General features: G+C 35.6%; 1 protein-coding gene across 1 annotated transcript in view; it reads left to right on the top strand.

The window, feature by feature from the left end:
- The window catches only part of LOC115442009 (neprilysin-4), a 55,517-nt gene that overhangs the window by 25,299 nt on the left and 3,358 nt on the right, over positions 1-26,860 (top strand). Inside the window, exons 3-11 of the mRNA XM_030166955.2 lie at positions 19,255-19,397; positions 22,191-22,436; positions 23,024-23,226; positions 24,397-24,573; positions 24,905-25,012; positions 25,378-25,522; positions 25,798-26,012; positions 26,296-26,472; positions 26,695-26,798. Of these exons, the coding sequence (XP_030022815.1) occupies positions 19,255-19,397; positions 22,191-22,436; positions 23,024-23,226; positions 24,397-24,573; positions 24,905-25,012; positions 25,378-25,522; positions 25,798-26,012; positions 26,296-26,472; positions 26,695-26,798 (1,518 nt within the window). The remainder of the gene's footprint in view (positions 1-19,254; positions 19,398-22,190; positions 22,437-23,023; positions 23,227-24,396; positions 24,574-24,904; positions 25,013-25,377; positions 25,523-25,797; positions 26,013-26,295; positions 26,473-26,694; positions 26,799-26,860) is intronic.

Raw genomic sequence — 26,860 nt, forward strand, 5'->3', positions numbered from 1 at the left:
CCACTGTTGGGCACCGGCCTCCTTACTACTGAGAGGGATTAGGCCCACCACCACGCTGGACTAGTACGGTGTTGTAGACTTCACACACCCTAAAAATTCCTATAGAGAACTTATCAGGTATACAGGTTTCCTTACGATGTTTTCCGTCACCGTTAAAGCAATCGATAATTCACAGTGTTAAAGATAATAAAAAAATATGGGGGTTCTAATAATTTTCTCATGTAAGCGCCGTAATTTAATTGTCACATGGTTAGGCACGAACCTTTTCTGATTATAATTAGATAATTTAGGACTTTTGTCCACTACGCTTGTGACAAGCGATACTCATTTAATAAGATATTGAATGCGAGATTAAAGTACTGGAGTGGCGACCACGAACCGAAAGACTCAGCGTAGGCAGGCCCCCCACGAGATAGACGGATGACCTGGTGAGGGTCGCCGGAGTCCGATGGATAAGGGCGGCCCAGAACCGGTCCCTGTGGTGCTCAATGGGGGAGGCCTATGTCCAGCAGTGGACGATTCCTAGCTGAAATGTTGATGACTGTGTAGTTTATAAACACGAAGCCGTGAAAAGATATGGGTAGACGTAAAACCATTAACAATGGTAGTATGATTTACTTACATAACTTTAAGGAAATAAATCCGTATTACATAATAAGAAACAGATAAATGAATTACGGAACCTGCGCGCACGCAACCCGCAGTCATACATTTTGTCATGACAAGATAACTTTGTAAGACGTTACATTTCCGATTGGCATAGACACGCTAGAATCTGCTGAAAATGTGGCACTAGCAGGCGATATTTACTGCGGAATTATAGATGTTGAAATTATTTATATATTTACTGGGTGTTGATCGTGGATACGTTCATGAGAAAAGCCTCACCTCCTAGAAAAGTTCCTGAAACACTTGCGTCATTGGTACCACCTGTACGATACCAAAGCCATCTATTTGAAAAATCAAATTTAAAAAATCTATTATTCTCCATGGGTGCGAATTACCGGGATAAAAAGCTTATATGTTAATCCAGGACATGGGCTACTTATGTGCCAAATTTCACCCAAATCCGTTTAGTTGTTTCTAAGTTTACTTTTAACAAATAAACAAATAACACATAGTTTCGCCTTGAAAATATTAGTAACATAAGATAGTAAGAAATGAGATAGTATATTTGTAAATTATCTATTCTGTGCAGTGCAATTAGAACACTTAGTGACATCAATTCAAAATGAGGGTAATTCGAAATAATGACGGAGATCTACCAGGATATTGAAATAAATAGCGGTATTGAGTATTCTGTCCATATGAAATGAGGATTGTAAATCTCACATGACTGCGTGCACATGTGATTAAGATCGAAAAATAAATTAACACTGTAAATTCATTCGAGAGTCGAGCCCCCATCGAAGTTGGGGTCTCGACTCTTGAAGTTGTAGACGAATATGTCTATTTAGGACAAGTGGTCCGGCTAGGCAGGTCCAACTTCGAGAGAGAGGTCAATCGTCGAATCCAACTCGGTTGGGCAGCGTTCGGGAAACTTCGCAACGTCTTCTCGTCCAAAATACCTCAGTGCCTTAAATCGAAAGTCTTCGATAGTTGTGTGTTACCAGTGATAACATACGGCACCGAGACGTGGCCTCTCACTGTGGGGCTCATTAGGAGGCTCAAGGTCACTCAACGAGCTATGGAGAAGGCCATGCTCGGTATTTCCCTACGAGATCGCATCAGAAATGAGGAGATCCGTAGGAGAACAAAGGTTACCGACATAGCCCATAGGATTAGCAAGTTGAAGTGGCAGTGGGCCGGACACATAGCTCGAAGAACCGATGACCGTTGGGGTCGAAAGGTTCTAGAGTGGAGGCCACATACAGGCAAGCGAAATGTCGGACGCCCTCCTACAAGGTGGACGGACACCTGGCTAAGGTCGCAGGAAGTCGCTGGATGCAGGCCGCTTCCAACAGGTCGACGTGGAGATCCTTGGGGGAGGCCTATGTTCAGCAGTGGACTTCCTGTGGCTGAGATGATGATGACTGTAAATTCATATTTAAAAAAAAATATTAAATGTTTTAAATTGATTATAAAAATGAGTAGTTTTTGACCGTCATTATTATCAACTGCGATGCACCATTAGGTACCATTTTGTCGAAAAAAAAATAAGGCTGCAAAAACATTTAGCAAGTGTTATGTTTTCTCCAAACTCGATCGATAATGAACAGATTATATTCAGGCACACCACATTGTGTTAAAATGCAATTGTCATTCGGTTTAGCATTTTGTTTTATCCCGCGGAGGAGGGTCCATCTTAAATGTCATTTCGTGTCGTTTACACACGCAAAAAATTATCAAGATGTGCAACTTTATATCGTAATGTACGGTCGTTGACCTGCCGAAACATAACACGAACACCTTAACCTCGAAAGGGTGAGTAGTTGTATTAAATAAAGTCACATAAAAAAATATTTGGCATAAGTATAAATAAAAAGTTTTTACCAATTGAACATAATAAACTTATTACTTAATTTCCACTAATTACTGTGAGAAGAGAATAATAGAGTCGATCTAGTTCATGGACCTAGTGTTCTATATAAACGTTACTTAATAATATGGACACTTTGCAGGGATCCAGTACTAGGAATTAAATTAACGTCATAGGACAGTCATCCGTAGAAATCTTTATCAAAACTCTAAAGTTTTATTATAGTAAAACATAAAAAAAATATACTTGTTTCTCAGTTTTCTTAACAATCATCCCGCGTATTAAATACCGGTAAATCACTACGCTATTACCTTACCGCGGTACACGTGCCATAGTAATTGCAAATAGCTTTTTCTTGGCACGAAATATATTGTGAGACGAATGACAGTCGCAACTCTAATGAATAAAAATCACTCTATCATTATAAAAGTTTTAAATAAATATAAACGCTTGAAATAGGCAGAATTTCTTTTTGAATTAAAAATGATATAACCATAGAAATCACGCCTTTATCTCCGAAGGATTAGGTTGACGTGCAATCAGGCAACGAATTTTCGTCATGTGTCCTTTGTCCCATGATGTGATAGGAGATAAACCAATCGCATATCAGGCATAAATACCAGTCGGGGTTGATATTTAGGAGAAAAATTCAATATCACTGCCCGACCCTGGCATCAAAGCGGTGTCGAACCGCGCACGTAATAGCCCATCGGGGCATTTATATTTCAGGACAGAAATAATTTTGGCCATACGTAAGAACCCTGGTTGCATGTTTTCCTACCCTGTGGCAATAGATTACTTACAACTAATTGTAATCGATAAGTTTCAAAATGTCAGTTTATTTATGCTGGAATTTTGCATGTTAAACTAGGATAATATCAACAGTTTATCTTTCACGTAATTAACGAGATTAAGCTGTCTTGTAATTCTTAATGTACTGCAAGTACGTGGACGAAAGTGGTAATTAGAAGTTACGTTTACAAGTAACACTTCATAAGATGTTATCTGAGTTCAGACAAAGTATACTGAATTTCGATAGAGTTGCATAGTTCTGTGTTATATCAATAGTGGCTGTAGCCAGGAGGAAAGTTTATGGGTACAACTCCCACAGCAATTATTATACAATTAATTGGTTTTAGATTTTTTAGACTGACAATCATACATTTTTTGAAACCTCTGCCCTCTTCTCCGTAGTAAAACTTGTTTACGCCCGTGATACCAATTTTGCATTATCGGTTACTATTTATCTTAAAACGTGTATCATCATATTATGACACTATTTAATAACGATTTGCTGTTAAAATGAGGTAGGGACTTGACTGCAGCAGAAGAGTTACCATTCAGCTTTGATTATGGATCTGAAGTTATCAAATCATGTTTTATTAAGATACGAACTGTCTTTATCTTTAATAATTTATAATATACATATAAGAGCAACGTATAAATGTTCCCGCAAAGTGTACTCTACACAGTTATCCGAAAATAAAAAAACAATTATGCAAATCGTAGTTAAAATTTTATATCAGATTTCCACGGTTTAATAGACCTTCTTAAAAATACAATACTATCACCATACTGGATTTTTAATATAGAACTTATCTTACCCTAAAATAACCTGTACCTATGCTATCGTATGTGTTCTATGGCCTAGATCTTACGCATGTGTTGTTAATAGCACTGTCTGGATGACTTCCGTGCGTGATGCGTACGCGCAACGTTTTGTCGGCTACATCTTGGCAACTGCACGCGATTGCGCCGAGTCGCAGGAAACAATCGAGTGCGTTGCAAAATGTTAATGCAAACATTTGCATCATAGATGATATAATAATTCACTAGAAACTGACTGCCCCAGTGGAGTAGTTGTGTTACGGTACGACTGCAGTGCTGAGGTCTCGGGTTCGATCCCTGGGTCGGGCAAAGTGATATTAAATTTTTCTAATTAGAATCAGTTTGGAATTTGTATCCAATATGGCGATAGGCTAGCCCTCATCACATGGGACGGAATACACCCGACGCAAAGTGGATGCACCAGTCTCGCATCTGGTTACGCCTTCGGGGGTAAAAGTCGTGAGTGCGTTTGTGTATGTGTTAGAAATTGCGTTTGTCAATGTTTTTATGTATAGAAATTGTAGAAGCCTTAGTCGGAATTGTATGTAAACTTACGGAATTTAACATTATACTTAGTCTGGCCATAAATACTGTTACACTTAATTATAAAAAAATATTACATTTGAATTTCGAATCTGTCATTTTTATACGATTGTTCATTGTGTTTTCTCATTTTGGCGCCAATACATTGTAAAATATTTTGCGATATTAAAATGGTGTGGGGTGATAAAGAGAACCGAATCGCTGTGATAGCATTACACAAAGTAGGTATGGAGCCAAATGCAATTTTTAAAACTCTCCATACACTTGGTATTAGTAAAATGTTTGTGTACCGGGCTATTAATAGGTACAATGAGACCTCCTCTGTTTGTGACAGAAAAAGATCTGGCCGTCCACGTAGTGTTCGTACGAAAAAGGTGGTCAAAGCAGTAAGGGAAAGAATTCGAAGAAATCCTGTCCGAAAGCAAAAGATTTTATCTCGGGAAATGAAGATAGCACCTAGAACCATGTCGCGTATTTTAAAAGATGACTTAGGACTTGCAGCCTATAAGAGACGCACTGGCCATTTCTTAACTGATAATTTAAAGAAGAATAGGGTGGTAAAATCGAAACAACTACTGAAGCGGTACGCAAAGGGAGGTCACAGAAAAATTTTGTTTACGGATGAGAAAATTTTTACAATTGAGCAACATTTTAACAAACAAAATGACCGTATTTATGCTCAAAGCTCTAAGGAAGCTTCCCAATTAGTCGACAGAGTGCAACGTGGACATTATCCGACTTCAGTGATGGTTTGGTGGGGTGTTAGCTATGAAGGAGTGACTGAGCCATATTTTTGTGAAAAGGTATCAAAACATCGGCACAAGTGTATCAAGATACCATTCTTGAGAAGGTAGTTAAGCCCCTTAACATCACCATGTTCAATAACCAAGTATGGTCCTTCCAGCAAGACTCGGCGCCGGGTCATAAAGCTCGGTCCACGCAGTCTTGGTTGGAATCGAACGTTTCGGACTTCATCAGAGCTGAAGACTGGCCGTCGTCTAGTCCCGATCTTAATCCGCTGGATTATGATTTGTGGTCAGTTTTAGAGAGTACAGCTTGCTCTAAACGCCATGATAATTTGGAGTCCCTAAAACAATCTATACGATTGGCAGTGAAGAATTTTCCCATGGAAAGAGTGCGTGCTTCTATTGATAACTGGCCTCATCGTTTAAAGGACTGTATTGCAGCCAATGGAGACCACTTCGAATAAGCTTTTTATATTTTTAATTGTTTTATATTTATGTATTAAACTGACACACTGTAAAAGTAATAAATGTTATTTGCAGTTAACAATTTTCTTTTTTCTTTATTACAATATTTATGGCAAGACTAGGTATAAAGTAGAACAACACCCGCAACACATGTGCTATGTTTAAAAATGCAGGTTTTTCTTATGGCAATTTACGTCACAGTAAAACAGTAAATTATTTGGGTTTACACAAGCTGGAGTCATTGCAAAGCTGGATGGACGTGCTTATTATTCGAAATAGGATATTAAAAGCAATTTCCTTTTTTTATTGGGAAATTCTGATATAAACAAGTTGCAGACGCGTTGATGTCTTTTGTATGTATTAACGAATAAAATGTTAAAGCATGGAAAGTTTAAGATTATAAATATACTAGGTGATACTCATGACTCCACCTGCGTGAAAAGCCGTTACAAATTTCTCTAAACCATAAACGATGCCAGCGCCATCCAGTTAAAAATCAGATTAATAAATTTCAGAATTATACACAGGAGGAAATTGCCGAGATAAGAATGGACTACATATTAATTCAGGACAGTTCTACCCGTGCCTTAAATTTCATCCAAATTCATTAAGCTGTTTGTCTTTTACTTCTAACAAACATTCGCATTTATAAAATTAATAAGAAACAAGATAAAATAAAAAGTAATATAAGATTATTTTCATTTAAGAAGATATGTGGAAATAATGTTAGTCACCATTAAATTCGGTACATCTCCGTTTGATAGTTAATTTAACTGTAATAAAAAAAGAAAATACAAAAACACATTTTAAAATTGAATCGTAGTTAAGTGATTATTTAATAATACGTAAGTGATGATCACAATACCATGTCATGCTACACTAGTCCAAAGGGACCTTCGGAAGCAAAAAGTCTCCTTGAGTCAGAGGCCACGACCCGTCTCATTACCATTGTTTTTGTCACAATTGAGTTTTATTCAAAAACTCAACACGGAAGATCTGATTTGTATGTATTTTATCTTTATTATATCGGATTATTCGTGATTTATGACCTCTTATTGTGTTGTTGAGGTATTTTTCTGTTATTATTGTCTGTTATAATTATATTTCATAAGAAATAATTTACGTTAGCTAAATAGAAATAAATCAATGCTGAATACGATTTTTTTTAGTAAATAAAGTAGCAACACTTTAGATACGTCCTTCGTGGCACTATAATAAATAAGCTAGTATTATTAAAATTAAACTATTTTTCGGATTTTATTGCGGTTTTAATTTATTAATATTTTGTAGGTAGTTATTGTAACTTTGACTTTGCGGTAACCAACACCTCATTCCCCCCCGTGACCATGAAGGCTGCAGTCTTCGAAACGTCGGGAGAAAAGTGAAATATTAAAACCGCGATAAGATCCGAAATATAGTTTAATTTTAATGTCTAACATTCGCGTAAACATAAGAAATCATTAAGCTGGTATTAAATATTATGCATGATCAAATATCACGCCTAATTCCTTAAACCACACTTATCAGCATGGGACATTTCACACGAATGTTTTACATCTATTTCATATAATAATGTTAGTATAAGACGTCGAATGGGTTTCAGTCCCTTAAAGGAAATATTAACTATTATCCTCTGATGAGTTTCGTAGCAGGCAAAAACACATACATATTACTCCGATACAATATATAATCCATAAAATATACTCACAAATGTAAGGAAGACAGCGCAACCACTTATTGCATTCTTGTTAAATATTTCCTCCCAGTTTGTCATGCATTGTAATGAGTCAGAAAAGTTTTGCGGTGTGTGAAGACAATATGGTACGATGAACCATCGATGAGTGAACACTTTTTAGAAAATAACAATGGCGTGGGTTTTTACTTCCGGAAAATTGTGTAGATGTCTTAGGCAGCGACAGTTCTCACTACTGGTTATTAAGTACTTCCAAGATAGGTTCATGAGTCAATATTACACAATAATAATAAATAATATCAGCCCTGTATTATATACTTGCCCACTGCTGAGCACAGGCCTCCTCTACTACTGAGAGGGATTAGGCCTTACAATATTTCATTATATATGTTACAATATGCAACGATATGTAATATTTATACATGAAACAATGGAATAAAAGAAATATATTCCTAATTTCCTTTTTATTTGCAATTAGTTTGTGCTTGCGGTTTTGTTCACGTGTTATTAAGTATGTGAAAAATATTTTAAAATTAAACCTATATCCTTTCTTTCTGTTAAAGCTTCCCTCGTACCAAATTTCATCAATATCGGTTTAGTAATAAACCGTGAAAGCGCAGAGTTACTTTCAGATTAATAATATCAGACAGAATATAGTTTGAAAATCTCAATATGTCCATTATATATTTTCTATGTAATCACATTTTTATCAACAATATAAAACCATTTTATAACTTACGTGAAAACTGTGTACATAATATATTTATCCTTATAACATGAGCAACCACATCGTGGAAACAATACGTTACCTATAATTCCAAATAATGTTTTGGGACGCGTGAAGGTATTTCCAAAAATGTTTTCGATGTGAGGAGATACATCGTGAATATCAACTAACCCACTGCGTCGATAAACCTTAGATATAATCTTCATTTAACAATAACTTATATTACTGTGTAAAGTGCGTAGCAGCGGCTGATTTGTATGATTCGCGTCCATTCGAATACGATTCGTATATATATTAGGGTAGTAACGAATATTCGATTTCCCACATATCGACTATTTTTAATTAGACAAGAAGACTTAAATTATGCGCTAACAACCGGCTAAATTAAAACTGTAAGTAGCCGATACTGAAAGTAACGCTCTGCTATTGCTCGCTTATTGACTGAAGAAAGGTGATAATGTATTTTTGTCAGTTCATGAAATTTGTCTTACAGCGCATGTAAAGGAAAATTAATCTGTCCTATTAATGATTTTTTTACAATCTCATTAATAGTTCCCGCGGTTGGAACTTTCAAACAAACAAACTATTCAGCTTTATATATTAGTATTGATAGCAATATCTAGTACCTTCCGTATTTAGCATTTAACCCGTTTGATATAATTTTTTTAAGTATACACGCTAAAAATAGCGCATTGCAAAAATAGTGGTCAGGTTTAATCAAATGGGCTGAAGTACCATAACATTAATACTAAATTACTTAATATCTAATATCACAAGATGGTTAAATATAAGTTAAAACAGTTATGTTGTATTCTGTCGAAAACGTAAACCATAGCGCGATGTAAATTTTGATCAGCGCCATCTATCGGGAATATTATAAGCGCCTATAAAAGAGGTTTGCATTAAATTCGTCCAGTTTTATCTCACTCTAATAATATAAATGCGAAAGTTTGCGTAGATGTAAGGCTGATTATTAAAATATCTATAGCAGTATTTAAATTAGCAAGAAAACAGAAGAGGTTATTTTTCGCAAGCAATTTTTACCGTGTACTATAAACACGGCAATCTAAGTTCTGCAAAATTTGTAAGCTTGCAAGTCGTACTAATAAAGTTTTTTTTTTTTAAAAGACAAATCAATGATTTTTATTAACGTAATGTCAAAATGACCATGTATAGATTTATTTTTTATTCCGAAGAGTATACAATGATGCCTATTTCCTTGGAGAGACACACACGGGCAGTTATCCAGGGTTGACATTTAGTATGTTAATAGAAATGAGGAATATCCCCATATCCTGAGTCATAAACACACAAAGAAAGCTGCCCATTACTTATACATGCGCCAGAGTATTAATTTCACATACATTATTTCGCTTGATCATTATCGCAACAAAGACACACTTCCTTATATGGCGCGATGAATAATGCATGCTTTATCTTCAGTTGGTCACTATTGTTCATTAATTATTGCGTTTTATTAAGTGATTTAGATGGAGAGAAGTCGTCGTCTTTATGTTCTAGTAGTGTATTTAGTCTATGAAATTGATGAACTTCTGTCCTTGGTTGGATGACCGGTACAATGATTGTTAACCGATTTAAAAAAAAGGAGGTTCCTAATACAATTAATTATAATTATAACATTTTGTATAGGAAAATTAAATCTTATGATGAGTTTAAATTCGTGTTTAATATCTACTTGTTTTCTATAAAATCATACGATAGTTCAATATATGCTGGAAACTAGGTTACACCCATAGCATTTTAGGCTAGAGGCTACCGCTTACCGCTTAGACGTGCCAGTTCATAACCCCGAAAAAAAACTGAAAAAATTAACAACTTTAAAAAGTTAATTTATTCAACGGTATATTCAAATCAGTTCCCATACAACAACTAGATTATGCCGTAATTGTTCACTAGCCCTTAAATAAAGTCGTTGCACAACTGCACATTTTGCATTATGTCACGGACTGTCTCTAGGGTTGACCATTTAAATAGATATGTCGTATTGTGTTTGAAAAAGAAATGTTTTTAACTTCTTATTTTTTGGATTTTATAAGTGTCAGTTTTAACACTAACATAAAGAGGTACGTTTCAATGACATTTGATAAAATAATGCTCGACCAATAGGTCTATCGTACGTTTTGTCATGAAAAATATAGCGTATTAAGAGGTTTCTTATCGCAATTATTTAATTTTGTATATAATTTTGATTGTTGAATAATTAAGTTTATTATTTTTAAATGCCTTAGTAATAATAATAACCTTTGTATACACCTGTCGCAATTAAACAGTGTTTAGTCTAGCTTTCTCTAATCTTAAATGCCACTCAACAAATTGTTACAGACATAGGTATCAGCGGCGAAAGGTCCATATAAGGTCAAAGGTCCTTTTTTGTCTGTTTTAAGTTTCCACTTATATATCTAAATAATACTAATAACAAATATATTTTTTTTGCCGCTGTACCAATATATAAATTTGCATGCTGTGATGCACATTGCACATTGTTAATTGTAAAAATGCTACGACATTATTTTTATTATATGCCGTGTATCCCTCGTTGGAGGTAAATAAATCAATAAATAACCCAATTCCTGCTGACTTTCAAACTTGTCGAATGATTTGCACACTGTTACCTATATGTCGTATTAGGTTTCCTTTCCGAAAATTGCACCATTCGCCACTGACAGGTATACAGAGTTTTGTAGTATGGCGTTAAAGTAATACTGTCATCCCTACAGATCACATGCACGCATCTCTTTGTTTGCATTTGGTTTGCATAAGTGTGATTCAACAAATTTATCAGATCAAGCCGACTACACACGGGTGTCAGATCAGCGATAACCACACACAAAATGTTAAAACATAATGCACTTATTCAATGCTTTTAGAATACCTAATTTTGTCTGAATATAATGTTGAAGTCCACTTATTCATTGCTTTTGGAATAATTTATTGTCTGAATATAGTGTGTTTAAGTTATTTTTTGTAAACTATGTAATTTTTGACGATTGACGAAACGATTTGATCTTGCTGCCAAGGTTGGGCCCAATATTTGCTACGCTACGGCAACGGGATAGAATAACAAAAAAAAAAACATGCGGCCCTCTAGACACCGCTAGAAGTTGCCGTCCCCTAAGAATTCCGACGGGGCGTCGCCCTCCCCTATCACAACTACGCCACGTCACTATCTTTATTACCAATAATTGTAATGATAAGGCTAATAATAAGGCTAATTGTATGTCAATGCTGTCATGTAAAATGCTTAACTACTAAAACGACATTAAAAGTTTAAATAACACAAGGAAAACTAGAAAATGCAAAACAAATCGCAATTGCAATATTGATGCTTCTACGTGACCTAATGATTATAATAGTTACGTAAACTGTGGTAACATTAGAGAAAGTACTTTACTAGGGACCCGATAAGCGTGGGGGGATGTTACATCCATGTGGCGTCCTTATTGGGAGCTGTTACACCGGGGACCGAGTACAGTCGGAGAAGCGGCGCGTGCGCAGTTACGCACCCGTTAGAATGGTCTGAGTTGTAAGAACTTAGCTGTAACACAGAACCTGATCTTTATTATAGTAAGGTCAAATATTTTTTTTATCTGGCAACAATGTTAACAACAACAGCAAATACCCTTAATATAAGTTATTTTAACATCCATCTACAATGACAGGGTAGAAGAATATTAAAAAATTGTAATTCTGTAAGTAAGAATTCTTTGAAGCAGAGGCACTTCTAAGTTCCACAACCTAATAGCGTCAAACAGAGATAAAATAGCAGCACACACTGGACAATTCAGAGGACAAACACCGCTTCTTCACCTTCATCTTTTAAGACAAAATAAAGCAAAAACCATCACCGCTACAGCCTACCTCTTAAGACGAGTGATTAATGGAAAGCTGGTCACAGACGTGCCCCGCGTTAATATCCCCGTGGCAATGAACCTGGCGCGGCTAATGCCAGGAAGTCACGTGGCTACTCTGCTATTACCCTGGCCAATGGATCGGGTAATGCGCGCAAATTCACCTCCGTAAGGATTACGATAGGAGACGGTTATTACGCGAGTGGTTATGGTATGCTTACGGGCTGCTTCAGTACCGTAGTTGTGCTGGGGTACGATCGTCGTGTTGAGGTTTTGAGTTCGATTCCCGATTCGGGGAAAGAGATATTGTTTTTGTATTCAGTAGGTATTAGCCTGGAGTCTGGAATTATACTTGGTTATGGCAATTAAGTTTCCTCCTTTACATGGACATTTACAATGTTAAACAAAATTATGCTCATGGTATAAGTAATATACACAACAGAAACCGACATAAAACAGCAGCTATGTTATACTTTGTACGGCGAGATTGACGGAAAACATTTGAAAAAGCTGTTTATCATCTAAATATATTAAGCAAAGATATAATCGCCAGAAGTAGTTTGATGTAATTGTTTCCTACAATTTGCAGTATAAATAACTGAGACACTGAATTATCCAGTCGGGTGGCGCTGCAAAGGCCACTTAAATCATAATGCAGTCGTCAGGAAGACAATGGTCTTCCTGCATACAGCCAAATGCAACTTATGACATATAAAGTAGGTTTTTTTTGTGAAGATATGCCATATCTGACTGGCAGTTTTTTGTTATAATGCATATCAATGGCGAAAGGTAAAATTTTCCGAAGGGGAACCCGACAAAATATATAGGTATTAGTGTATAAATATAATAATAATGATAATATCAGTCCTGTATTATATACTTGCCCACTGCTGAGCACGGGCCTCCTCTACTACTGAGAGGGATTAGGCCTTAGTCCACCACGCTGGCCTAGTGCGGATTGGTAGACTTCACACACCTTCGAAATTCCTATAGAGAACTTCTCAGATGTGCAGGTTTTATCACGATCTTTTCCTTCACTAAATTCTGCATAAAGGGAAACCGATAAAATCGGGTTATATGGACCCTTCGCCACTGGTGAATGGCAAGTCTTTCCCGGTACTGAAGTGTCTAAAACACTGTAGCGTGTAATGCACTGTAGCATGTTTACACTGTAGCACTGTAAACATGGGACGAAATTACCGGGATATATAGTAGTCCATGTGTTGATCCTGAACAAGATCTATACATGCGCCAAATTTCATCCAAATTGATTCAGTTGTTTCTGCGTTTACCTACTTCTTACAAACTTCCAAATATTTTCACATACTTTTGCATTTATAATATGAGTTAGATTAGATATTTATAACTAAATGGATGAAAACGGAGTGTGATGATTTTTATCAAATGCGACACAAGTGCATTACTTCATTTTCAAAGGTGAAATTTTCAGTATACGCAACAAATTAACAACATTGAAAACACAAAAAGAAAAAACGTAATCTAATCCACTTTTAAAAGTAGCCTTTCAGTGTCACAAAAAAACAGTTGATACGACACTGAAAGCGGTCCTTGCAGCTTCAGTCACTATACAGTTATGCAAACACGCTCGAACAATGGCCATAGAAACTGGATAGCTCTGGTGGCCTCAATGGTCAGGCCCGGCGGTATTTACTGCATTACGCATGGTTTACGCGAGTTTAGGCTATACAATAGGTCTCTCGCGTGCTAGAATTTGTCAGACTAGGTTACAGCTCAATTTGTATCTATCCCAGTAAGTTGCAGCACGTTCTATATTTCTTGGGTTCGTAAAGATTGCATATAACGTAATTTTGTTGTAAATCGAACCATTGCGCTAACCGTATCTTCGTCAACTTCGAAAATCAGGTATAAGATATTTGAATATATTAGTGCTGTTCTGTACCGATCTTTTCTACTTATCTTCTTATATGTGTGATTGTTTTCTGTTCATCAATGAATATAATGGTAAAAGCTTTGTTCATGTTCAAATATAAAACTGTTGAAAATATAATTATCCTTGGCAACACAGTAAGAACCGCTTCCAGATAAATCTTCAAATAAATTTTAAAATGGTAATACAACAGGAAAATCAAACAGAAAACGCATAGCATTTTTCCTTAGTCTTGTACGTCATGGCTTTTTAAATCTATACATAAAATTATAATAATCCGATTTCTGTATATTATGAAAAAAATCTTATATGGGGGTCTTTATCAGAGCATCAGAAGCCAAAAAAAAACTACTGCATGGTATTCAATGCAGTTTTCACCGACGTATTGCTAGAGGAAAATATAAAGCGAGATTTTGATCCTGGAAAACGTTGTACCTAATAATGTTTATAAATTATATTACATCGTCACTTTCGATAATTGAAAATCTTTTTGACGTATGTAACGAATAGTATTTACATATTTTCCTCAATAAATAAATATTTATCATATGTGCAAATCTTGTAATAAAGCCATCTCGGCTAATTGGTCACTATGCTATTGCTTGCAGTTCACGTTAGTAATTTTTTTTTTAATTAACATCAAGGGCAACATTATTTTGGTTTGCTAAAATATAATCATAAGCCCCTTCGTCAAACAAATTAAAGTCTGTAACGTCATAGTAACTTTATTTTACCCGACTCACCCAGGATCTCATCGATAATGTACCTATATATTATATACTAATTTATTGAAGTCTACAATGTACACAGTAAATTTATTTTACCCGACTCACCCAGGATCTCATCGATAGCTTATATGTATATTATTTTGTTTAGTTAAATACATTTTAAAATTAAATCTTTAGTTAATTTACGACTCATTCATCAGACGTAACTGACACGACCTTATTTCCATTCAGCCAGCAATCTTTGCTCCTCAAAAAATAAATAAACCGGTAAGCATAAGTTTTCCGTCGTGTTTAACATCCAAATCACGCAGCAACTCGTGTACGGAATACCTAATGCAGGTCAATACGGTACACTCACCGTTAACGCGATACTGTTGTCAGAATTTTGTATATAATAGTGTTTAGGCTAGGTCTAGAAATATTTGAATTCATACCGCGTACTGCATAATTTTTGGTTCGAATGTTTTCAATAGTTTGTCATGGAATTCTCATTGATGGTTTGTGAGTGATTGATTACGGTAAATTAAGTCTATTCCTTAGTAAGGATGTTTTGTTTATTTTCTCATACAAAAATATCGAAAATACGAACTGTTGCACATATTGATACAAAAGGGAAATTTTATCCCAAAAGTTAGCGACAAGTCAGTAATTTTAAAGTAGCTATTGGTTCTATTAAATCCAGCATTTTTTTGTAATTTGTATTTGTTGCTTGTAACAAGGCAGTAATTTTTTTGTTAGTAAGTCAATTACCCAATAAAATTGGACCTATTTCTGATAAAATCCCTATGAAAATATCATTCATAAATCGAACGCTCAATAGCCCCATTCATTAGTGTCTCTGCTTACACTTAGTGCGATGTAGGCGCAACGGTGTTTACCACAGACGTTTCCTTATTTGTATGTTCTACGTTACTTATAAAAGTGTTTAAGTAAACTGATTAACAAGTGTGATTTTATTTATCGTATCAAAATATGTTTACAGTTTATGCGCACGAGTTCGCACGTGGAAAATATAGTACACTTTCACTTGTTAGTTAGAGTATAAGATCTATATACAAACTTGTCAAATATAAAAATTGGAAAATTAACCATATAAACATTTTTTGAGATCAGTAAACATTTCCTTAACCTTATAAAAATGTTGATTCAAATTCACATTAATGAATGTGTTCTGTGCTATGCGTTTTGTTAAATATTTTTTTAAAAAAAGTCAATAATTTCATGACTCGGACCTAAAGTGGATACTTTGAATAAACGGCGTAAGTGAGTACGTTAATTATTGTCTATTAAAATCCAATATTTATGTAAATAATCTATGTACGTAATAAGCTATTGTTTATAAATCTTTCTGATGTAACTAAACATCGTAATTACACCATAGAACTTATGCTAATAGTGTTGTTCTTACGCACAATGCTTATCGAGTAACACGTGCCATCAACTATATTGTGATGTTATCGTAATGACCTCCGTGGGATGCATAGTAGACGAGTAGTAAGATATAGGGGGTTCAATTCTTGGATTAAAGGTTTGAGTGATCCCTAATATTTATACTTTAAAAACGGAACGAATATTTTATTATGATTTTTTTAACTAAATGTGAATATGAAGAAGTTAGTCATCATATGCGATTAGCCATACAGTGATATAAATACATATTTACAAAGCTATGCATGGTACTGCACTGTTACTTTATCCTTGAACACGAAACACAGTGCTAGTACCCACCCAGAAAGGCTTTTGCATATCGATAGACCTAACACCATTTACGATAGTGAAATGTGTTAATGATACATTCAAGATAACTAAATCTCTACTCTAGGTCAGGATTACTAGATTATCTTCATATCATACTGACCTACAGACAACACATTTAATGTCAGCATATACCTATATTATAGCTTCCGTGTAATTCCTAGATGGGTGACAGGCCATTGAAAATTCACTTCAGTACTATGCCGTACAAGGCTTTGTTAGTGACCTAACGATAAATGAATATACTACCTTTAAATGCGCGTATATATATACTTAGCATTGTATTTATAAAAAAAATGATGTAATTTAAACGGAATATGAAAAAGCAATTAGACAGGTCGGCATAATTATGACAATAATCATTTGGCATCCATCGCTGGTCGACATTTTTCTTAGACCTTATTGCACTTTTATGTTATTTTACCAAACAAGATATATACTGTTATTTCGATCGGTGCCATTCACAACGGGTAAAAATAATATTATCACTAAATACTTTTTTTAATATCAACAGTACAATTAATACCCTATTTTTTGGTCCTAAAAATTGTGCAAAGTAACCACACTGTGGTTCCAAAACGACTGTAAAATCACGCTGTAAACCCATGGTCGTTCTACTGAATACTGTGTTTATTAGTATGCGACGGTGCGACCAACCGACGCGTATCACGTATCGGACACAAATACTTTGAGGGGAAAATCTATCTCAATCACTCTCTCCTTTCTTTGCTCAATATCACAATTTTCATTTTAAAGACGTTTAGTTACATTGGTATATATGTTCCTATTTTATTTAATATTTATTATGGCACAGAATGTACTAGAAGGAAATGTCAGGCATTTTGTGGAAACTTTGCAATGTTAACATTATTATAAATGAAGACTTTAATATAAAAAACTAGCTAAAGACATAAATGCGAAAGTTCGTTAAACTATAAAAGTGCGGTACAATTATACGCAGAATCTTCTGAATTAAATTTGACACATATAAAATCTATGTTCTGGGAAAATACGTTTGAGACTGTTTTAAAGTGTCTTATACCTACAGTGGGTCTTTTATCCTAGCAAGTCTTTCACGTAGGCAAAGTCACAAGCAACACTTCTATCGGTATAAACAAAACAGATTGCCCCATCATTTCACCGCCTAACAACTCGTACGAATCTGAACGCACGTCATCTCCCATTATTTATGAAAGTGAAATTGTTCCGGGCGCACGAGTATTGTTATTTGCGATTTCCGCCAGAGGGCGTCGCGGAAGCGCACAGTTCACTGTTCGATTCCTGCTTTATTATTTGCTTATAACTAGTATTTGGATAATTTGTTTTGTAACCGCGCTTTTATTGTTTAGATGCAGATTATAAAACAACAGACTTCGCATAAGGTAGTGCTTTTATGATTATGATAATAAAGTCTAATGACAATAAAAACTATTTGCGGTCTCAAGCCGGAATGTAATGGTCGAAACATATTATTGGGAGTTTTTCAATATGGTCGATATTCAACCGGAATATTAAATACTTCAAAACTTCGAGGGAGTAAACGCTGAATCCTTGAAACAAAGATTGCTGCTGTTGTCACCTAGTATTGGAAATTGGGTTTTCTGATGAATGGGGTTACTCCTGTTTGCGACATGGTCTTATGAGGTACCGCTGTAACTATCGCAATAATCATAAATGTATAGTTATACAATATACACGTTGAAAATTTTTGAACGAAGAATTTAGTCTAAACCATGAGATTTCACTTTTATTCAATGGTTGGGGTACCACTAAACTTACAAAAAACTTCACATCGATGTTATATTTCGACGCAATGTAGACGCCTTCGGGGTGTAGAAGGGAAAACCATGACTTCCACCGGAAACCATTATGGCCGTTTTATATCCGATCAAACCACTACACAGAAGTGATTTATAAAAATGTGTATGGCACACATTATTATAATAGTTGACATTCAAAACGCACTATTACGGGAGAAAGTGAAATTTTACTCACAACGTGTACCGTACAAAATAACATACGCTTTTCTAATTGTTATACAGGATTGGTGTGACCAGCGTAAAAGTACATGAACGGTGTTTTGATCATATGCACAAATACATAATGTAATCTCTTATGGAATTTTTAAAGTTGTATAATGTGCAAGTAATGCACCACGGGCATATGGTACAGTAAGGTACAGTTAATAGTCCTAGAGTTTATTTGAAAATCGCATACATTTTACAGCCAATTTGAATATTAGCAAACACGATCAACGGTTTTATAGAATGGAAAGTGAAAACAATATTAGATATTAAAAGTATGTAATTTTCTGTGCGCTATAATTTGAATTAAGATTAGAAAATGTTAACAATCGATCCGTTAGTTAACTATAGAAAGCGAGAGTTCGTGTTATGTATATTATAATACCACGAACGCTTGATACGAGCGTGATTTATGTTTACAACCAGTGACAAAAGATTTCTTTAAGTGTTAGTTGCATTGAAAGTAACAGATCTCGAAAACTCCTACCTACAACTTATATTCTGAGATGTGAATACTGCGTACAAGTTGTTTAGCAGGTTAGATTTGCCAGTTACCACCCTACTGCACACAGGTGTGACACAATACGCCATGTTCCGTGCGATAAGTTGACCACCACGTGGAAAGAAAGCATACACCATTCAAATCTGTTTGATACAATGACATATCTTGAATTTCTAAACTCATAGCACAACCCTGTTTTGTTCCAGAGAGCGCACAGTGCGATGCTCGTCGGTGCTGATCGGCGCGCTAGGGCTGTCGCTGATCGCCCTGGCTGTGTATACGACTGTTTTGGTGCTCACCGAGTACAAGGCCGCGCGGCCCTGTCTCAGCGAAGAGTGTGTTGGCACGGGTGAGTGATAACATCAGCTTCTTTATCAAGATTCTCTGTGCTGACCACTAATTGCTTCTTTATATTCTGTAAACGTGTAATTCCTGTAATTTTATTTTGCTAGCATACAATTAACCATGAGCGAGGCAGCAATTGACAGATTCTTTTTAGAAGCTGAATAGCGTAGAGGGCTGATAAAGTGTTTATGATTAAACTCATATTACTTACTTGCTCTAGGTCAGTTTACGAACTAGATCTTTCGAACCTGATTACTACTGTTTGAAATCACGAATCTTCCATCTAAATCTTTTTTTATAATAATATATTTTTTTATAATATAAGTAATTGTACGTAATCTTCTTGTCATGTAGATTATGTGGAAGGATGGCGTAATGATGGCGTAATAAAGCTTTTAGATGATTCGCGATTTATTTCTTGCATTTGAAGCTATTTTAATTATGCAAGTGGATGATGAAAATTGCTAATAATGACAATATTTTGCATATACATCTGAATGAGTAACATAGCGTGGTATCTCACCGTGGGAAGTCATGGCGACCTTGTTTTTTTTTAATTTATATGAGACATATCGTCATAACAAGATGCGGTTATTGGATCATCACACTTCGCACTACATTAGTAGAGTACAAATGATGTATTATATCTTCGATTCGTTGATTTTTTCAGTTTCGTTATAATAATATGATGGCCCAAATTTCCACCCCGAACAACTCATGTTGGACCAAAGCGAATACTTACAAATTTTGTTTGTGTGGCTTAGGATTCGAACCTCGCCGTTTTCCTCAACTGCGCTATCACTAGCGCCTTAACTAAGGCAATTATCGATTAAAAGGTGATTGAGGTGTAATGATAGTGCAGACAGCATCCACGTGCGATCTCGAAGTACTGCGCCATTTTCGAAGGAAAATCGTTATAAATGCATTAATTATTTTGACGCAAACGTTATTATTTTAAAGCGCAGTATATTTTTATTTGCACTGCGCAGTTTAGCTGCATGTGGCATAGTAGATTAGTAAACATACGACCTAAATGATTTCTATATAGATAGTTGATAAACAAACACCTCTATCGTAGGGTGTTAGTCTACATTCTAGCGCCATGGCTCCAAGGAGTTTTGTTAACAAGTGTTTTATTATTTTTTATTTATTTTTTGGTGTGATTGCTTCACCCGTACCGGATCCTGAAGAAGTTGGTAAGTACGAAGTGATCCGCGAAAATTTTAATTCATATTTAAGTATAAATATGTAACGAGAAATTGAGTGGACATTACATTACAACTTATAGCAAAATTTCTACTGTAATACTTACTTATTAGTTCTTTGAGTATTCGCTGTTGTGTCATTTTTTTATTAACGCATTAGATTAGAAAAATGAGTACCTAAATTCTTGGATGAAATTAATAATATGACATTTCTTTTTAGATAGTACGTATTTAATGTAAAGTTCCTTAAAACGGAATGTTTTTTTACTCCAAATAATTTTAAAAAATGCTACAAAGCAGTGCATAAATTGATTACAGGACTTCACTATTATAGAATGAAATTAAATTAAATAGTTTATTTGAATCTGTAAAATTTTATACATGATTTAGGTTCCGTCAATATTAAATCTACCACCAGTTCGGAAAGCAGTTCTCACCAGAGAAGAACGGGCAAGAAACATTGGTGTTGCCTTTTTCAAAATCAGTTTAACATACCAACTACAGTGCATGATACAGAGAAAAAAATACAATTGCTTTTTTTATTATTGTTTTGAGCAGTTCAATATGTGCATAATCAAGATAACGTAACGAGACATGACAGTCAGTTATAAGGTTTTTTATGTTGCATAAACATTATTTATTAAATCAAGCGCAAGTAAATCAGCCGTATTAAGTATTAACCACGGGCTATTTTTATAGGTCTGAGTAACAAATGAACAAACTTTATTCATATTTAACGTCCAAAATCACTAGAGTTTCAAATTATAAAGCACAGCTTGGCACTTGTGAAACCCCCTCTATCATTAACCATCCATCTTACCGTCATTTTCAATAAACGAACCTAATCGCTTTTTTCGATCTATCTAAAAAATTTACAAATGAGAACAAAGTTTTTTTGGACATGCTTAAAAATGAATTATTTTAATTGATTTATTTTTAGAATCGGATTAAAGATTGACTGGGATCGTTTATTGAAAACGGCTGTTAATCATCTATCCATTTATTATTGAGTAATAATTAAAATATTGAACTATTCTTTTATATTGCTCGTTATTGCAATAGGGCGATATCTTCTCTCATTATGAGGTTATTATAAAGTCCGTAAACAGCTGCACTAGTTGCATACTTACTCATTCAGGAATATATGTTAATCTCACGACAATATATTAGTTAATGTTTGCGATATAAACGTTGAAAGACAAGAAGAGTGCATACAACGAAAAGGCAGTGAATTGCGTGCGTTCTATAAATGTGAAAATTATTTTACGATTTGTATGCAAAGTGGATTTTATGTTTGTCCATTATATATTAATTTCATGCTATGTAATCGTCATTTGCACATTTAGACACGGATATCTTGGTTTCTTCGTTTTGTAACTTCTATAAATAAAGTTCAAATTCTTTAAGTATTTTACTTTTAATATCAATCAGATTCTATTGGTTTTATCTTCTGCTCAAAGACAGTATATCCATATGTTCTACTCACAAATAACGATTTATCAAATAATATATTATTCTCCTCCTCCGAAACCGAACAAAATTGTATGATCCATTGTCAAATAATAGCTGGTAATTAATACATTCTTGAACAGCTTCAAGAATTCTTCTGGCAATGAATAAAGACGTGGACCCGTGCCAGGACTTCTACGAGTTTGCGTGCGGCGGCTGGATCAAGCGGAATCCTGTCCCGGAGTGGGCCACCTCCTGGGATCAGCTCGCCAAATTGAGGGAACAACTTGTTATTGATCTGAGGGAGTTGTTGGAGGATGATAATGACGATGGTTTGCCCAAGGGTGTGCTGAAAGCCAAGGCGTTGTACAGGACCTGTATTGATACTGGTAAGCGATTATGATATGAGTTTAGAATTTGGATTAACAAGGAAATTTCTAGAAGCTATCTTCCGCAAGCCATTTTTACCGCATAGATAAATAGTGACGACAAGCAGACTTCTGTTAATTTTGAACCTAACAGGGCTTAAGAGGGTGAGTTGATGTGTATAGATTCATTTAAATATTGCCGCTAGTATAAACTCATTTATAAGTTCTTTCACAATATGAAAAGTTGCTAGTCTAAACTTAGATTTAGATTTGTATTCTGCTGAAAGGTAAGCAGTGATTAGTGGCATTAGAATTTTGGTTATTTGGTATCTTTTAAAGGGGGTCTTTAGTTGAAACACCTCGACCAAAGAATGTAGAAACGATCATACGTTCTGATATGTTACAGATAACTAACTCAAACAATGTAACTTACTTCCTATTTTACTTTTATTGCATGTAGTGTTCACTTATAGAAAGTCGTACAGCCACTGCTGTTTTAATGTATATATTCTTAATTTAGAGTATCTCTCTTGTGTTATAGATTAATTTAGTAGAACTGGTAAAAAATATGTAGACTATCATTAGTGTTATTTTCAATTATCATCTAGATAAACTAGAAGAAGGCGGTATCAAACCGATCCAGAAGATCCTGGCGAAGCTGGGCCTGCCTCCCCGTCCGCCCGTGACAGCGAGCGAGAACTTCACCTGGGAGGTGACGGCGGGTCGCGGCCGGCGCATGCTGGGGCTCAACGTGCTGCTCAGCGTGCAAGTCGCTGAGGACGTCAGGAACACCAGCAGGAACAGGGTCGTGGTAGGTATTGCTTATATAAAGTACAAAGGGCCTTAGACAAGATGTCTTTCTACGGTAAAACTGTATGAGAATAACATATGTTGAGAATAGATTTATCGTAATATATGTCATGCGAATTATTACGATTGTTAAAAGGCATTTTGTCTAAGGCCCTAGGTGTTGTTCACAATTTGGAAACACATTTCCCGAGGTACAATACTCTTCCAAAGTGAAAATTATTCTAAATATACATATAAAATTTTAATCCCGGACATGTCCAGGATCGTTGAAATTCGGTAAAGATAGACCATGGTCTATCTTACCGAATTTCAACGATTCGGTTCAGGTTTCTCTTCGCTTCTAAAAAAATCCATACTATTTTGCCTTATTCAGTTTGACTGATAACGCAATCTACCAAACCTTCTTATGCTATGTTTATTATAACTGGTTATTTTAGAATTGAATTTCTTTAATACTGATTCGCTTTCTATTACCCTAAATGAAAATATCAATATGCGAAATATACATTGTGCGTGCATTTGTTACGCCTCTGCCCACTCCTTTGAGATTACATGATGTTTATGTTATCACTGATAATAATCAGGAACCATTATTGCGTGATAATGCTAATAGCATTAGAATTTAATCTTTGTGAGACTGATGGCTAGTTGAAAATAATCATTGGTAATGTAAAAATTAGGGACATGGATTTTTTTGTTGGTTTAATGGTAGATATGTATTATCGCTAACGCAATACCCTAAATCAGCTGTTTCCAAAGTTGCCTGCACCGTAACAAAAACTTAGAAATTCGGGACATACTTCTTAATTACTAAACCGATTTAGATTTTTTTTCGTTAATAGGAATTTCATTTATTAATACTTTTTATTTTTAGAAATATTTATCCCGGAAAACTGTATCAACCACCCAATATTCCGTTGCGATCCACCAGTGGGTCGAGATCCATAGTTTACGTAATGCTGCTCTATAGTATTATGCCAAAAGAAATATCTTTGAAACCTTAATGTTCTACTGCCGATTAAATTACTGAATCAGTCAATAAGTACAAATAAAAAAAAAATGTGATTCAGTTCTAGTCATAAGGCTCCTACTGAGTTTGGATCATTGAAGCTACCATTGGAACCTTTGTAATTCTCAATCAACTAACAAGACCAATTTTACTATCCGCCAGATCGAGCAAGTGTCCCCCGGCTTCAGCGAGCGTTACCTCCTTAAACCGACGCAGTTCGCTCATGAGCTCGAACAATACCACAAGTACATCAAGGCCATGATCGCTGTGGCCGACCCTGAGACTGATGCGGAGAAGTTCGCTGATGATATAGTGGCGTTCAGCAAGAGTTTAGCTAAGGTGAGTGGAAGGGTAGATGTGGAATGTAGGAGATTCTAGATAGTTTGCAATGCTATATGTTGTAGATTTCTTTGTTTATCCACTTAATAGTTATTGTTTCTTACAATATTTTATCATTATTGACGTTCTCGTATTTTTTACTACGTCTTCCTTTTACTTCTGTTCAAATGTCTATTATAGCTACTCTGTTTAACTAATAATTTATTCCAGTATTTTTTATGAAACCAATCATAAAGTTAAAATTGTATGTCATTATAAGACCAACATCAATTATATCTTCATCATTTCTATATTCCCTAACTTTGATTCATCACTCCATTAATGACTGCAGATAATGACCCCGGTGGAAGTGAGACGCAGCGGCACCCACTTATTCCATGAAGTGAGCGTCGAGCAGCTGCTGCAGGGATCAGGCGGCGGGCCGGTACAATGGAAGGAGGTAACTATTCAAACCATTAGGAATTATGTTTCACGTTAGCCTGGAGGCTGGAATTTGTGCCCGATATGGCGATAATCTCGTCCCCTATCACATCATGGGATGGAACACACGTAGCAAAAAGTTGCCCTGGTTGCACCTCTGCCAACACTTTCGGGGCTAAAAGCCTGAAGTGAGAGTGCTTCACGTCAATTTCCTTGGAACTGTTACTATTAGTGCTTTCTACTCCACTGTAGTTGATGTTTGGTTAGATCCTAGTAACTTCTATTTCTTAGGTTACGGTAAGGTACCTTTTCAGAATCTGTACTATACCGTACAAATAGGTTATTGTAACCAAATAGTCTCCAGAAACAATTGACTTCTTGCAGCACGACTGGGACCAATACTTGAAGCTGGTGTTCGCCAACACGAGCGTGAAGCTGCATCCGCAGCAGGACCGAGTCATTGTGATGGACCTGCCATACCTGCAGAAGCTGTCCGTGGTGCTCAACGACACCGAACCTGTCATTATTGGTGAGATAAATGGGATTGATGAAAATTTGTGTTGCGTTTTAGCTATTGCATTGAAACACATTCTGTGATTCCTGTTGAGATTTTTAACTGATCACATTTTTTGGAAAAGCTGTTACCTAAATTGGGGATCATAAGTATGCGTGATTAGTTAATACAATTAACAAAACATTGAAACACATATCGAACGAAATAGCCCAAAACGTGTCAACCACAAATACAAAGTTTTTGAAACCTAAAAAACAAGAAAAATATTCAATTCCTAATCTTATTTTCAGAACGGTTTCTGTGGTGGAGCGTGTTCTCGACAGTTGCTCCGATGACGTTGAAAGCCTTCAGAGAGCTTGGCTTTGAATTCTCCAAAGCTGTGTTTGGTTTACAACAACGCACCCCGCGCTGGAAGAGTTGCACCGCCAATGTTAATGCTAACTTCGGTGTGGCGCTGAGCTATCTATATGTGAAGAGGCACTTTGATCAGGATTCGCGGCAGAAGGTAATTTTAATTTATTAATCACGCAATTTTCCAATTCCTTTCCATAACACGTTTCAAAAATTATCTGCATCAAAATTTTCAAGATTGACATCTTTTTATGCCCTAAAGAAATTTTCAGCTTCCTCTTTCCCAAATTAATAGGTACTCTTAAAATTGTTTTTAAGAATATTTGCGTCTTATGATCCATCTATAATTTAAAACTTTCACTTTTGGACATTGGCGTTTAACAAAATACAGGTTCTGAACTTATTCGAAGTTTCTTACTATAAACTATGTTGATTAGGCAATTGAGATGATAGAGGATGTGCGCGAAGCGTTTGCTGAAGCAGTACAGCAGCTTGACTGGATGGACTCCACTACCAGGATTAAGACGCTGAACAAACTAAAAGCGATCCGCAACTTCGTGGGATTCCCTGCGTGGCTTCTCACACATGAACAGCTCGACAAACATTATAAACATGTAAGTGACCAAATGAAATTGAGAGATGTAAAAAATATTATATTGAGAGCTTCACAACAAATGGGGGTGTATTCCAAAGTGCAGTTTTATTAACCTACCCAGTTAAATTCAGATTGTGTAGAAGATAATAAGGTCAAACTTCTGCCATCTGCTAATTTTCTTTCCTATTTTTTTAACTCCTGACAATTTTGCTCTTTTGTATGAATTCTTAATCGTTTCCAGGCGGAAGTGGTAGAAGGAAGCTTGTTTGAAACATATTTGAAGCTGACGTGGGCTGCCGTGAAGAAGTCTTTGGAGTCACTGAGGGAGAAACCGGATAGGAATAGGTGAACATTGCTTTTTCATTTATAGACGAATTTGATGTAAACAGTTGTATGCTTGGATATAT

This window comes from Manduca sexta, chromosome 22, assembly GCF_014839805.1.
Source record: "Manduca sexta isolate Smith_Timp_Sample1 chromosome 22, JHU_Msex_v1.0, whole genome shotgun sequence".
NCBI lineage: Eukaryota > Metazoa > Arthropoda > Insecta > Lepidoptera > Sphingidae > Manduca > Manduca sexta.